Here is a 15,538-nt window from a genome sequence, read left to right as displayed (position 1 = left end):
CCCAACTTCTGCTCGGATCAGTGAGTTGTTCTTTTAATGTATTTTTTTATTATTTTCCAAGGAATTATTAACCTTCATTCTGTTATCATGTTGTTAGTACAAAACTATATGATTGTTAAATGTGTTTATAACAGGAGGAACATAGGTCACGTAGGAAACTCAGCTTGGTTATTTGTGGCACTTTGATCAAACACTGAAACAATTTGGTTTACCGGAATTAAACTGCCGACCGCCCCCCCTCGTGGCTCAATGGTTGAAAAAGCGCGCAAAAGTGCCCTTCAAGAGTGTCGAAAACGAGAGGAAATGCCTTATTGGCTGCCCTTTTCACGTGCAAAACATGATTAGGTGCCCTCTAGGGTGCTCCTTCATACAATAAATTATGATGATGTGCCCTCTAGAACAAGAAAATTAAATGACGTGCCTTAATGAGTGCCCTTATAGTCCCCTTCTGCCCGTCTGGTGCCCTTCTAGTGCCCTTATAGTCCCCTTCTGCCCGTCTGGTCCTTCTAGTGCCCTGATAGTCCCCTTCTGCCCGTCTGGTCCTTCTAGTGCCCTGATAGTGCCCTTCTGCCCGTCTGGTCCTTCTAGTGCCCTGATAGTGCCCTTCTGCCCGTCTGGTCCTTCTAGTACCCTGATAGTGCCCTTCTGCCCGTCTGGTCCTTCTAGTGCCCTTCTAGTGCCCTGATAGTGCCCTTCCAGTGCCCTTCTAGTGCCCTTCTAGTGCCCTTCTGCTCGTCTGGTCCTTATAGTGCCCTTCCAGTGCCCTTCTAGTGCCCTTCTAGTGCCCTTCTAGTGCCCTGATAGTGCCCTTCTGGTGCCCTGATAGTGCCCTTCTGGTGCCCTGATAGTGCCCTTCTAGTGCCCTGATAGTGCCCTTCTGCTCGTCTGGTCCTTATAGTGCCCTTCTAGTGCTCTTCTGCCCGTCTGGTGCCCTTCTAGTGCCCTTCTGCCCGTCTGGTGCCCCCATGGTTGAAAAAGTGTGCTAAAGTGCCCTCTATGGTTGTGAAAATGAGAGAAAGTGCCTTATTGGCTGCCCTTTACACTTGAACAAAACGTAATGAGTGCCCTAGGTTGTCCCTGATGATGACGATGTGCCCTCTGGAGCAAGAATATGGCAAACCGAAAAAAACATGTTGTGGTTAGCTATTGAGGTACAGACGTTCCTCTCTTTGGTAGCTGACGAACGGGGAATGCGAGGCTTTGCTTTCATGTGGCGTCGCCGTGACAAACAGGTACATCGAGTGGTACTTAAATCTCCACTGGATAACGAAGCAAAAGCGGATTAAGAGTATGTCAGTACCCATAGTGGAAAAGCGCAATTAGATGGCAAGTTAGAAAAACTTAATATTTTCAGTTTGCATAATCCGTTTAAAATGTATATACTGTAAATTTTTTGAGCGTTCAAGATCATTCAAGTGCAGGTCATTTCATCCAAGAGAGACGATAATGGTCAGCTATCACCTCAACATGAAGGAAAACTTCCTTAAATGTTTCCGTAGCTGGCTGTCAGCGGTCAAAGACTGTATGGTAGTGGCACATTGAATTTTCTCCAGTCTAATTGTTACTTAAATGTTAGGAAAGATGAAAGCAGTAAGGCATCCTCCTTTCTTTGGCTAAAATGTGCAAGTGCACAATGATGTGAACAACTCATTTTGGTGCTTATAAAGTCGCTAGAATAAGGGGAAACAGTGTCTTTGAAGCAAAAAAATTTCTGGGGGTGGACCCCCACACCCCCCTTTTAAATTATGAGCCCAACTATTCTTTTAAGTGCTACATGGAGATGTAACAAGTGCCCCGAATGAGACCTTCAAGGCAGCACTTGCTAAGGTTAGGGGATAGGACCTTCCAGGCAGCGCTGCCTTTAAGGCTCCGTTGGGGGAACAAAACACCATCAAGTTAGAAAAGCCACTGTGTCCGCTGGTGGGGCCCCAAGTTGTCCAGAATGTGCCCTTTTATTTTTTCGCCCCTGCCCTTCAAACACTCTGAGTCCGCCACTGACTGGATGGAACAGCCATCCTTCTCTCTTTCATCGAGCAGAGAAGCAGAGACACATTCCGCCCGTCACCCTCCGTAGCGGGCGCTACATCGCCGCGGTGCGCTGTTAGTGAAATACGCAGGCGGTCCGCACACGGCCACGGGATTTATACTCACCGCTTGTTTGGACGTAAATAGATTTAGATCTAGTTTGTCCACTAGGCATCATCCAAATACTTGAACATAAAATCCACAATAACTCCGCTGGTAATCTCCTATGAAGGAAACACAGATTAAACCATTATATGAGGACTCAGACAATATTACAGCGTCTTACTTTGAAGACTTGGTGGTTGCTCATTCTGGAGGAAGCTTTTGCCATTGGACTGAATATGTTAGTTCAATAGCAATTGCAAGCACCATAACAATATTCTGCTTTCATAGCATGTGATGAGACAAGAAATATATAATCTCCATCTATATTTTATAATACATGAACACTATATTGATGACATTTATATCGGATAACATGCATATTCGATTACTACCGGCGTGAATGTGGATTTTCTATTTCAAGTAGGCTATTTGGACGCAGTAGCCTAGCAGACTAGAACGCATGCATAATCACTATCGGGAAACAGACACACTGAACATCTAGATTCTAGATGTTTAGTGTGTCTGGCTTTTTAACACATCTTTTCTTCTAGATTCTACAAGAAAATATGTGTTAAAAAGCCGTCAAAAGGTTTGTCATTGTAGGGTTGTGAAAAAGCGGAGTAATAAAATAAGTTATAAAATGCAACGGCGCAAAAATGAGGCATTATGTAATCAAAAACACTTAATTTTACGTCTATTTAAGTCAATAACCGTCCACAATGAGGCGTAGTTGGGACCCCTTTGGCCTCCCATTTGACTCCCAGGTTTTGCTCCCCAGCACGCAATCATTCTCACATGGGAACCCGAGCGGCAATAACACAGCCCACCACCATATCACTTCCAACCGGTCGGCATTTTCTTGACAGCCCCAATGTATATTTATTTATATATATATAAATATAAATTAAACTCTATCTCTTGCTTCAATAATGGAGCACTTAAAGCAGTTTGCTTATTTTATTAATTGTATTTACTCTCATTGTATCTTCTTGGTTGACAACAATTACTGTTGGTCGCTTTGGTCAAATGCGTCGGCAAAATAAATGTAACGTAATGTAAAAAGGTGTGTTTTGTGTCATAGGTGCGCTGCCACAGCTACAGAGTTGAAGCTGACATCGTTTTAATGAATGGTTTGCTTACACAATACTGCACGCTGGAGCCGTTGCAGTGTCGAGCTTTGGAGGGTTTACACACACGCACGCGCGCGCGCACGCGCACGCGCGCACACACACACACACACACACACACACACACACACACACACACACACACACACACACACACACACAAAATGTGCATGTGCCAAGTAGTGTGTTGGCAGTGTTGTGTGTAATAGTTGCGCTGCCACCAGTCAGAGTGTTAGGTGACATTGATGTAATGAATGGTTTGCTGGCTTGATGCTGCATCAAATACATTTCTAATGTGATGCATCCCGTGTGCTCCGCTGCTGCCCGTGTATGCTTCAAATGACTTCTCTGATCTGCTGTTTGCCTCGGTAGTGATTGAACGCATAGGGGAAGCTGCTCTGCACGCAACAGCGTGTGTCTATAAAGTTCATAGGGTTTCTACTGTTGTCCTTTGATTTAGGCCAATACTGAATACAAAACCAATCACCATCACTGCTAAGTAACAAACAATGACCTCCAGAAACTATTAACTAAACTAAAACAATCACTGCTAACTGCAAAATTTCTTGTTGTTGCAGATTTACTATCAAGAGTGGAAAGGTGTCATATAGGTATGTATATATATGGAAATAAGCCATGGTTTGAGGTTTCAACTAAACTCCCCGTGATTGGTTGAGGAGTTGCTGTCAGACATTTCAGAGTTTGATTGATCCCCCTTTCACAGGGACGAGTCTCACAGAAGACACAGCAAGCATGTCTTTGATGGACAGTTATGAAGAGGAGGACGGTTCTGATTCTGGTAAGAGTCGCGGTTCTTCTGGTTCTTCACTCACGCTACATACCTCCAGGCTTCTCCAAACCTCCCTCTGACCCTCCCTTCTTGTTTGGTTCACTGAACCGGGAATGCTGCCTGCCAGTGTATCATGAGGCCAACTGCTATTTGAGGGCTTAATGTCCACATTACTCTTACACTGGACATGCTGTCGGTTTTGTTGCTGACAATAATTATTTATCCTGACAGAGGAGATGCACTTCAAGTCACATTGTGAAAAATGTAAAACAGCTCAGCAGGTGAATTTCAACAAAATATATACCTTTAAGTTAAATGTACATTACATAAATTCAGTATTGCTCTTTATTGTTGTTTGCTTCTACTTTTTACAGAGTCCTGAGTATGAGAAGGTTACCCCAACGAAAATTTCTAAGTGGAGCTTCCAGTGAGTGACATTCGGTCCTGACATCAGTCCCATGGGGTTATCAGATTAATATAACACAAACAGATTCTCTTGTAGTGTGTGTGTGTGTGTGTGTGTGTGTGTGTGTGTGTGTGTGTGTGTGTGTGTGTGTGTGTGTGTGTGTGTGTGTGTGTGTGTGTGTGTGTGTGTGTGTGTTAGGGTACAGCTGGAAGGCGAGGGGACCTATGAGTGTTCGGCTACAGGTCTGGTGTTTGAAGTGTCGGAGCAGGCTCTGGTCCGCTACTCGGTCCTGTCCTGGTTCCAATTCTCTGAGTTCCTCAAAGACTCCTGGAGGCCTGCTGGATCAGTTTATGATGTGGATGTGGTCAACAAGGATTCTTCTGTGCTCAAGTTTATCCATTTCCCCCACTCTCTGTGCCTTGCTGGTAAGAACACACTCTGACTGTGAAGGGGGGGGATTCATAGGCTGAATACTCTGAATACTGAGTGCATGGCAGCTTTGGCAGTGTTTTGTTGACCAACCATTTTGGTTATTTCTTGGTTTGGGCTGACTCACTCAGCTCATCTTGACTTTTGAAACTCGATATAATATATATATTATTTAAATATTCGTTGTTTTCCTAAAATATTCGCGACTTCTGAATTCATTTTACAAGATCCCTGCTTATTTTTAAAATACAATCTGGATTAGAAAATCATCGCTGGTATCACTTGTTATTTAATGTTTATCATTTTACTATCGCATATATTTCTCCAAACTTATGAGTCTAAGTACATACTGGCAGTTATCTTTCCCAACGGGCTCGAATAAAGGATTGTTCATGTTTCAACAGAACCTATGCGTGATCTGAGCTTCAGTGTTCTGCACGTAAAGGATCGCCATGCAGACATTGAGTCGACGGTGGGCTTCACGGCCAGCCATGTTAAATGGCGCGTGTCCTCGCTGTCTCTCCTGGGTCCCATTCAAAGTAGCTTTTGGAGCATTTATCGATGGATGGTGGAGCACCACGCGATGGTGCTGATTTACAAGGAGCAGAACAAAAAAGACCCCATCTTCCAAGTGTATTTGGGCTTGAACAGCGATTCTGATATCAAGGTGACGAAGAACAATGGTCAACGATTAACTAATAGAACGAGAGTCCTGTGTGTTGGTAAACAGATTCATGGATAGACAGACAGACTAGACTAAACTGTGCTAGGCCAAGCTGGGATTAACTGCTAAACTAGGGGAGGGAGAACTTGGGTGAGACTAAAATAGACTGGTCTGGGCTAGCCTAGAATGCGCTTATCTGGACTGGGCTAGCCTGAAATGGGCTAGGATGGGCTTGGCTATGCTAGACTGCACTAGGCGTGGCTAGATAATTCAGTTTAACCTCCTCTCTTGAGGGCTCGTCTGTGTTAATGTGATCTGCCATCTTGAAAATTACTATCTATCCCCATATTAATACCTCCCTCTCACTCTTCCTCCCTCTCTGACCATTGGGTCCTGCCCCTCCTGTTCCTGTGTGTGCAGGCTATTGAAGAACAGGTGAACAAATACAGGAAGAAATGCATCAGGATTTACAAACCGGCCAACTGTACGCTGGTGTCAAGGAAGTACTACCACCTCAAAAGCGAGCCAGAAGGGGAAATTGAACCTTCGGTATGTGTTGTGACTTTAATTTTCATTTACATGTAATTATCCTGCAGGTAATAAGGTGCAATAAGGTGTGTGTGTGTGTGTGTGTGTGTGTTAAACAGAAGATAATATTCACCACAGAAGTGTTAGCGGAGAAGGTCTTCTCTGAAGCACACTTCGGTGAGCGTCCTCCTGTCAGATTGTTTCTAATGGCCTCTGCGGAAGAAAATATAAGAAACTGTCATCCTTTGTGGTCTGCTACAATCAAAGAGGGTAAGCAATGTACACAATTTGAATTTGTTTCACGGTTTGCATCGTAAGACTGATGACTCATGACACTTTCTATGGCAAATCCTACTGCAGTTGATTGGAATGACGAGGCATTCTCTTCGGGGACGTTCCGGGGGGCCAACATCAGACAGAGAGGTACACTTTTTCTTCGTGGTGTTGCGTTCTTTGGTTCATTGTTGGCGTTTCAACCGGATAGTAGGATTATTGGGGACGTTGAATCACCCGACGAGCGGGGCTGCCCTGGGACCACCGCCCAAAGTTGAACATATTTTAACTTTTATGCACGGTGCAAAAACCTCAGAAAGCGAGAAGCGCATCTTAACGCTGCTCTGAACCGATCCGACTGATCAGAATTCACAAAGGTTTCCACAATTAAAGGTTCAAGGCTTCAGCTGCGCAAATCAGAAAACGGAGAGAAGAGGAGGAAAGCAAAGCTTTAATTAGTTGTGGCTAGTTACATGCTACAGCTACATGTTTTTGCTTGTAATCGTCTAACTTTATCTACTCTCCATCATTCTTGGATCCTCTGCCGATGTCCCCAGCTGCCGGAGAAGGGACATCTGATCTCCGATCTTCACCTCGCCTCTCTCTGGAGCATGTACGTTTAGCCAACTATTTGTGGTCTCTGTGTAATTGAAAATACACTACTATATTGTCATTATTTATTCCCAATACTTTAGCACTCTAATCCTCCTACGTACGTTTAGCTAGAGACTCCATTCCAATTGTAAAATGTTCATATTTTCTGGGAATCATGAGCTACTAGTTTTCTAAATAAAATAATTCACTGCTTTTTTTGAATATCCAACTTTTAAAACCTTACATTTTATAATAGAATCTCTGACCGTGTTCAAACATCTAAAAATCTTCAAATAAACAGATTTTCGATATCATGTATACTATTTATGCATACAATTTTTCAAAATCAAGTTTAATTTAAAACCTACTTCATATATTTTAAGTTGGTCTCATTCAGCGGCGCCGGAATTAATTTAAAAGTGGAGGTGCAAAATCCAACTAATTAAGCGAGTTCTCCCTTGGGCTTTAATTTATTGTGGTGCGTCTAAATGTGCAATTTTAGCTTGAGGAGTGAATTGGCTCGCTCGTTTGCTGACAGCCTGCTGTGGAATTGCGGACAGGTGTCATCGAAATTGGCCCGCGTAACAAGCATCGCCTTTAAAGTGGGAACGGTCATGCGGTTCCTCTCGTTGGTCAAAGTATTGTTCATTAGGGAAAATAACTCAACGGGAGCATTTGTGCCAGGCAGACACATGGCAAATTGACAAATTAGACATATTTTTCTACGGTATCTCCCTACTTCTGAAACGCTCGCCCAGTGCTCGTCCGTTGGTTTTTCATCAGAGTCCTGTGCGACCATCCCTGTTGCGTATGCCCTCACGGATAAGGTTTTGCTGAACAAATTAATGATCGGGCTATAGTAAGACCATGTTGGCTGTGTAATCGCTAAAAACAGGGGACATTTCATAGTGGTTGGTGGAAACCAGGTACGTTTTAGCGTCCCGACAGGCTTTTGTCGGGACTCTGGACTCCCGTTCACCAAAATCGGGACCGTAAATGTGGTTCTGGGTCTGAGAGCTGCGCTCGCGTAGGCTCTATTTTTCCTGGTTAGTAGCCTACCCTGTGGTCGGATCATCGGATTGGCTGGTGGACGTGACGTCATGACCAAGAGGCAAGCACAGACGTAATTTAAAGCTACAACACTGTGAATAGGCAAAGTTCATGCTGCAACCACCACTGCGACGCCAAGACGTGGACAAATATAATACTTAGGTGCCAAATATAGGCGCTTCTGTGCACCACCGGTTCCAGCGCCTCTGGTCTCAGTGAACTCCGCTGAGGTGGCTATCACAAAAGATAACCATTTCAGACGTTGCGGAGCCCAATGTCAATATATAACCTAGAAACACAATGTAGAGCTTAAACAGTTCCAGTGCTTCTTGTTACATTGGCGCTAAAAGAATGAATCTATTGGATATATGATCTTCAAGTTTCAGGCGTTTGTGTGTGAAGACCCCCGTTTATCTGGCTAGAGGCTAGGTGATTTATCTGGTGTACTTTCGGTAGAAGTTTAATGCTAACAACAATGTCACAAATGTCTTCATGTTATGCGATCTAAACAAACGATATATATCATAGGAAAGCTGAGACTCCAAAGAATCAAACGGTACAATTATCCTCATCATTATGTGAGCTTATCTCGACTAACTTGAATTGAAGGGATAAGGTCAATAGCATACTTTTCCAAGTTACTACCGCACACACACTCACTTACTCACTGTGTGTGGCTTAATTAAAACATATAATTAAAACATATTTACTCACTTTGCACTCACCGCATTTCCTGGAGGAAATGCATTTTGTAGTTATTATTGTTGAACGTTACAGTTACACATTGTTACTAATTAAATGTAGTTGTTAGTCAAATTATCTAAAGTTTATTTGTACAGGGCTACTTTATATGCAGTATAATTACTGGACTTAATACAGTATGGATGAACTGTATGTTTCAAAACAGCCTGCAGGACATCCAACATCCAGCACCACATCCAGCCCTCCAGCTACCTCCAGTGAATCACAGCCTGCAGGACATCCAACATCCAGCACCACATCCAGCCCTCCAGCTCCCTCCAGGGCAACACAGGCTGCAGGACATCCAACATCCAGCACCACATCCAGCCCTCCAGCTCCCTCCAGGGCAACACAGGCTGCAGGACATCCAACATCCAGCACCACATCCAGCCCTCCAGCTCCCTCCAGGGCAACACAGGCTGCAGGACATCCAACATCCAGCACAACATCCAGCCCTCCAGCTCCCTCCAGGGCAACACAGGCTGCAGGACATCCAACATCCAGCACCACATCCAGCCCTCCAGCTCCCTCCAGGGCAACACAGGCTGCAGGACATCCAACATCCAGCACCACATCCAGCCCTCCAGCTCCCTCCAGGGCAACACAGGCAGAAGGTGCAGAAGGTGAGTTGAGTTAAATGTATGTTACAGCTGCAGTTAACTGATCAATATGGTCAATATGAACTAATCCAGACCCATTTGTGCTGTAATTCTATCAAATATTCACAATCAGTCATGGACATACGTGTCTCACCCTGTTCATCTGGACAATGTCTTGTCCATTTTGCCACAAATGTATAGGTAATCTATTCGACTATATGTTAGACCACAACCATCTATTATTCAAGTTGTCTGCAGGACACATAAAAACTAGAATAACTTATTCCCATCAAAAAACGATTTAAACCTGACTTCACTCGTGTAATTCAGTGGTTCCCAAACTAATGTCATCAATATATGTACCCCCTTGGACCCTCTCCGTCCTACTGTGTACCCCAGCTCCACCGACGGCTCACCATAATGTATTTTGTTTGTAATTCTGAATGAGTATGACCAGATGAGCTGCTCCCACAGCAGCCCGGCCTTCATGTGTAGTACCAGTGCAGTTTTCTTTTGTCTCTCTGGGTTTGGGATTAACCTCTTTAAGGCATGTATCCATTATTATATTTTTCTCAACAAGGAGAGGTGTAAAAAACAAGCTTACATGTCCTTGATTAAGATTTTGTTTCCCCTCTTAATTTGTGCTAATTGGTAATGATTTTTAGAGTGTGCCCTAGCAAGCGAAACGACAACGAGAGCGCCTGAGACAAAGCCAGAGAGTACAGCCATCGCAATAGACCTTTGTGATCATTATTTAATCACTATTCAATCATAGTCTGGGGGAAATATAACGAAAGATCAACCTTAGTTTAGCCGATTCAAGGGTACAATTGTGGTCTTTTGCAGGGCAGCGCCCCTCACTCAAGATGCCTTCCTGCTCACCTGCATGCACTCAATCGCCCAAATAAAGCAGTGGTGATCAGACTGTCCAGTTGGTGTTTATTAGTTTTAGATTTTTCTTATTTCAACATAATTAAGGGATTGTGTTGGCAGAATTATGTTCAGGTACATGAGAGAAATGCAAATCTCGGCCCTGTGTTGGATCAGACCAAAACCTTCATATTAATAAAAGATGTTGTGTTGTTGAACAGTTATCAATGTATTGATAAGCTGAAACAAGGATTATAACGTAAATATGTCACCAAACTTTCCGATAAAGCCAAAACATTTTGGTTTACTGTTCGCTTACAGCCTACAATTAAAAGATTAAAACCAATTTAAGCCGAAAAGGTTAAAGATACCAGCAGATCATGAGAGGGTTCCTCTAAGTAAACCCTTTGAAGGTCTCTATATCGTGTTTGGACAAAAGCTCTCCTACATATTAAAGTGATAGTATATAGGATTATTCTCTAAATCTATTAGCCTCAAGGAAGTGTCAGGGAAAAACTAGAGCATATGGAATCAGCGCAAATACACGTTACTATAGTAAGCTGTGTTTATCTGAATGTAAAAGGGACAAAACATTGTATTTTTCTGTACGATAGGCATGAGTGTTTAGAATTATTGATCTAAAATGGAAAAAAGATTTAAATGAACTATCAAGGTCGTTCGTTTTAATGACTTTTTTTATGTTGTGAGTGAAAAAGTTGGTGCGACTAACGGTTGTATCTTTACCCCAATAAAGATAGGTTTAATTAATCAACTATCGTGTTTGCTCATTGTCATTTTAAATTACCTTTTGATTTCTCTTCCAGGGGAGCTTCGAAGGATCCGTTCTGAATTTGTGCAGAGAGTTTCAATCCCAGTTATCAAAGGTCTCCTGGATGACCTTTGGCAGCAGGAATTGTTGAGCACTGAGGACAAGGACTTTGTGATGGAGAAGGGGAAGATCAAAACGGACATGGCACGGTGTCTGATCGACATGGTTATCGGGAAAGGGGAGACGGCAAGTAAGGAAATGATCGATAGCATGAAAAAGAGGGACAATCCCTTATGCATCACCCTGGGTCTGATCTCTTCTCCTACTGCTAGTGGGGCTCAGTTCTAACTTTGAGTGTATTTTTAAAGAAAATTATTACTGTCGACTTTGTACATAATTGTTCAACACATGTTTAGAATAGGACCTCCTGCCTGTGCTAGTACATTTACATACATATATACCTATACATACATACAAATATAAAGTGTACTAAGCTTTTCCTATATCCAGACATAGGAGGTTGGCAGGTTGGCTTGTAAACAGAAGGTTGCTAGTTCGATCCCTTTTCTGTGTCCCTGAGAAACACCTAACCCTAGCTGCTCCTGATGAGCTGATGGAACATTGCATGGTTAACTCCGCCGTGTGTATGTGGTTGTTAGTCGCTTTGGATGAACGCGTCTGCCAAATTCCCAAAATGTAAATATGGATAGGATTTATTTTTAATATTTTTAAAGTTATTTTTGTATGGTCGTGATTCCAGACTTGGTAAAACAAGTTGACATTGTGCCAAAGAAAGTATTTGTTTTTGCTTATCTAGACGTTTTTGATAATCCACAATGATTAGCACAATCTTTAATAATTCTCCCCAATTGGCAGCTAGCATTGGGTCATATCGTATTTATATATATATAAATATATTAGTGCTGTCAAGCGATTAATCGCATTAATGTCATAGTTAACTCACGATTGATCGCGAGCAATCGCGATTAATAACAATTATTTTTTCTATGCTAAATATCCCTTGATTTCTTTGTCCCATTAATTTTTCTCATTTTATTGCTCTTATCAACATGGAGAAGTGCATCGGCTTTCCTTTTGCAAATGTTTTTTATTGATAACCACATTGGCATATACTGATCAAAACAGGACGATACAAAAAAAAAAGCCTATAGTGCAATTAAACGATGAACATACAAAGATACTGCCTTGAACATAGCAGTCAGGCTACTGCTTCTTTGTTTTGAGCCTAAAAAATAAAAAGATAAAATAAAATAATTGCGTTAATCGCGCGATAAAAAAATTAACGCCGTTAAAATCGGTTTGCGTTAACGCCGTTAATAATGCGTTTAACTGACAGCACTAATATATATATATATATATATATATATATATATATCCATGTTATATATATATCCATGTTAACATTCACTATATATATATATATATATATATATATAGTGAATGTTAACATGGATGTAACCAAAATCCACCTCTCAGGGTTTTGACGGTCACATTATCCTGACCCAGGAAAGTTCAGACGTCTGTTTGGGGCAAAATAAAAATGGTTTATGGAGAAGGCTGCTTTCTTGCTTCATTTGTTTGAGATATTTTTAAACCTGTCATGCCAACATAATAGCCATCAATACTTTTAATTTAATAAATATTATCACATTAATATAATTCCGCACCATTCTATAAACAATGGAATACATCAGTGTTAAGCTTTTGGGTGACCATTGACACTTCAGTGGATTCATGTGTAACGTTATTCATGGTTTCACTCATGGCTCTAAAGATCTGAGTAGAAATGTGAGCTCAGGTGCTTTCAGAGTGAGTGGGGGCATGTATTCCATATAGTAAGTAGAGAGACTGAAGGTTAGCCGGACAGTAGCGTGTAAATGTACTGGAATGTGGAACTAGGAACTATTTAGGATTACTTTGTATTGAAATCATTTTTAATGGAAAATACTTTGACTTTACTATCTCACCTTATTACTTTGCTTCATCAGCAACAAAGATTATTCTAGTACACCCAGTATAAGAAATGGTGACCAAGACGTCTGTCAGTTTTTTACCTGTTCCATTTCAAAATGCAAGCTGTAAAGAGGAATTGTTTAGAGCAGGGCTTTTTTGGATTTTATTTTCAAAATCACCAGATGCTTTTCCGCCACGCGATAATGTGTGCGCCTAAAAATAAAGCCCACAATCTGATTCAAATGAAAAACAAAGAAAAACTGAATAAGAAAACTGTGGAAAAGTCAATTCCAGGAGTCCTATCTTAAGTACGGCTTCATTGCGACCGGTGTTTCAGACGCCCCGAACCCCCTCTGCATAATACTTTTAGGAGAGGCTGCAGTTTGGTGTAACTTATTTTAGTCTATGCTACTTCTGAGGACATGTTTTAAGCTAACAACAGTTATGAATGGTTTCTCCTCCACATAATGGGCAACACCATATAAGGTTGGATGAGTTTGTAGAGGTTAAAAACGACAAACATTGCCACTCTGCTAACTCCACTAAATCCAAGACAGACCAAGGGTTTACCTGGGTAAAGAACCCCGCAATTGTTGGAGAGAGCTACAGAGTCACCGTGTTACGCCATACAGGTTGACGGGTCGACTGATTTGGTGACAATACTGATATTGACAACGGGTTTTTGTGTGAGACAGAGATATTTACACATATATACACACATTTGAAGCTCGTACATACCCTTCTGTAGCCATCTATGTGGACTGGGGCACGAGCCCCAGTAAAAGTCTCCAATACCCCAGTAAAATACCAGTGACCATTATTAGATTAATCTGCAGTAGCGGCGCTCTCGCTATGGAACAGGCAGGATCCATCAAGCGCATCTCCTGCTGCCTCGGAGGCCTGAGTCGAGCCTGCCACTTACCAGCCAATCAACAATAGAAGAGGCTACGTAATAGCCAGCTCTCGAGATGAGGGGGGATGGCATCCCCCTTTGGAATGGCTTCTGAAACAGCCATCCCCCCTTCCAATCCCGTTATTTTATCAATTAATGTGGACATTAGCAGCTAGACTGTTTTACAGCCCTCTCTCTCTCTCTCTCTCTCTCTCTCTCTCTCTCTCTCTCTCTCTCTCTCTCTCTCTCTCTCTCACATACACATACACACACACACTCAAATATCGACGGTGCACTGGGGCCCAGACGCCGTCAGGGGCCCATGGAGGAAGAAAATAAAAAGGACCTAGGCGATCGCCTAGGCCAGTATGACAGTGACCATAATGATTTTGAAGCTCGTACATACCCTTCTGTAGCCATCTATTTCATATTGTGCGCACATTAGTGTATTGGGAGTTATATATATATATATATATATATATATATATATATATATATATATATATATATATATATACACACACACACACACACACACACACACAAGGAGGATGTGCATGAGGACACTTAATGTGCACTTTTGTTGCCGCCCAACACCATGGCCACAGATATATTCAATTCCATGAATGATTACATGTCAGGAAGACTGCACTGGTTACTTTGTGTCGGCGTATGCATGAGGAGCATCCTGTCGCTGACCGAGCTCCTCTGGTTGCTGATGACAGAGGATGGCTGACATTGTCCAGAATAGCGAGCAGTTTGTTGGATGTTCTCCGCTCTGCCACTGTCACCAGAGTCCACTTCATGCCGACCAGAGCCGGCCCGCCTGATCAGCTGGTCCAGCCTCAATGAGTGCTTTAGATGTGCTGCCCGCCAAGCACACCATGTGAAAGAACCAGGGTTCGAGTTATGATTTCATCTCTGTGGAGGTCTCGAAAAGACAAAAGAAGAAATCCAAGTTCATAAGGACCTCTGTGATGTCGACAGAGTATAGCTTCCAACTTCCAACAACCCCAAACACACTGACGCGGTCTAGCCTACTCGATTCGGTCTGGAAATTACCAGAAGTGATTGCTTCATTTAAACTTTTGCAAAAATTAATCAAATAAAGAAAATACAGGTAGATTTGTTTTATTTCAAACCATGCAAATTGGTTAACATCTGAATAAGAAATTTGGCTACAAAACAATGTAGGCCAGGGCTCGAGTTGGGTGCCAGTGGGAGCTGAGCTCCCATAGAGAGAGGTCTGGCTCCCATGAAAGCAGCAAACTCAAATATCTGTGGGGGTCTCTGAAAATACAGCAGCATAATATTGTAATTACAAATTAACGCCATTTTCCGTTCAACATATAGCCTAGTCGTTATATTGAAGTTAAGCAAGGGAAAATAGGTAATTATCGGGAAAATAAGCCCAGACAGGGCGAACCGGATACCGAAGCGAAACGGAGCTGTCTTGCGTTGTCAACAACTCGAAAAGCCGGTACGGTCTCCCCCGTCCCCCGTCCCTCGTTCCCCGACAACAACTGAGCGCAAGGTCTTCAGAGACCCCACAGATATTTGGATGCTTTCATGGGAGCCAGACTTGTCTCTATGGTGGGAGCTCAGCTCCGACTGGCTCCCACCTAACTCCAACCCTGGAAAGAGCGCGGGCCGCCACAGACTGGTAGAAAATCCACAGGTGTTTCCAGGTGATTGCAGCCTC

General features: G+C 42.6%; 2 protein-coding genes across 2 annotated transcripts in view; both read left to right on the top strand.

Annotated features, from left to right (window-relative positions):
* The window catches only part of LOC115560668 (vitellogenin-2), a 434,163-nt gene extending 422,810 nt beyond the window's left edge, over positions 1 to 11,353 (top strand). Inside the window, exons 1-12 of the mRNA XM_030380125.1 lie at positions 3,370 to 3,868; positions 3,982 to 4,056; positions 4,279 to 4,328; positions 4,422 to 4,474; positions 4,652 to 4,878; positions 5,287 to 5,549; positions 5,967 to 6,095; positions 6,194 to 6,344; positions 6,435 to 6,497; positions 6,905 to 6,960; positions 8,899 to 9,355; positions 11,026 to 11,353. Of these exons, the coding sequence (XP_030235985.1) occupies positions 4,011 to 4,056; positions 4,279 to 4,328; positions 4,422 to 4,474; positions 4,652 to 4,878; positions 5,287 to 5,549; positions 5,967 to 6,095; positions 6,194 to 6,344; positions 6,435 to 6,497; positions 6,905 to 6,960; positions 8,899 to 9,355; positions 11,026 to 11,318 (1,788 nt within the window). The 5' untranslated portion in view covers positions 3,370 to 3,868; positions 3,982 to 4,010 and the 3' untranslated portion in view covers positions 11,319 to 11,353. Of the gene's footprint in view, positions 3,869 to 3,981; positions 4,057 to 4,278; positions 4,329 to 4,421; positions 4,475 to 4,651; positions 4,879 to 5,286; positions 5,550 to 5,966; positions 6,096 to 6,193; positions 6,345 to 6,434; positions 6,498 to 6,904; positions 6,961 to 8,898; positions 9,356 to 11,025 lie in introns of the transcript that reaches the window.
* LOC115561049 (uncharacterized) overlaps positions 1 to 15,538 on the top strand; it is a 97,838-nt gene that overhangs the window by 38,288 nt on the left and 44,012 nt on the right. The window lies entirely within an intron of this gene.

This window comes from Gadus morhua, chromosome 16 (genome assembly GCF_902167405.1).
Source record: "Gadus morhua chromosome 16, gadMor3.0, whole genome shotgun sequence".
Classification (NCBI taxonomy): Eukaryota; Metazoa; Chordata; class Actinopteri; order Gadiformes; family Gadidae; genus Gadus; species Gadus morhua.
The sequence above is the reverse complement of the archived record's forward strand: the minus strand, read 5'-3'. Positions and strand labels throughout refer to the sequence as shown.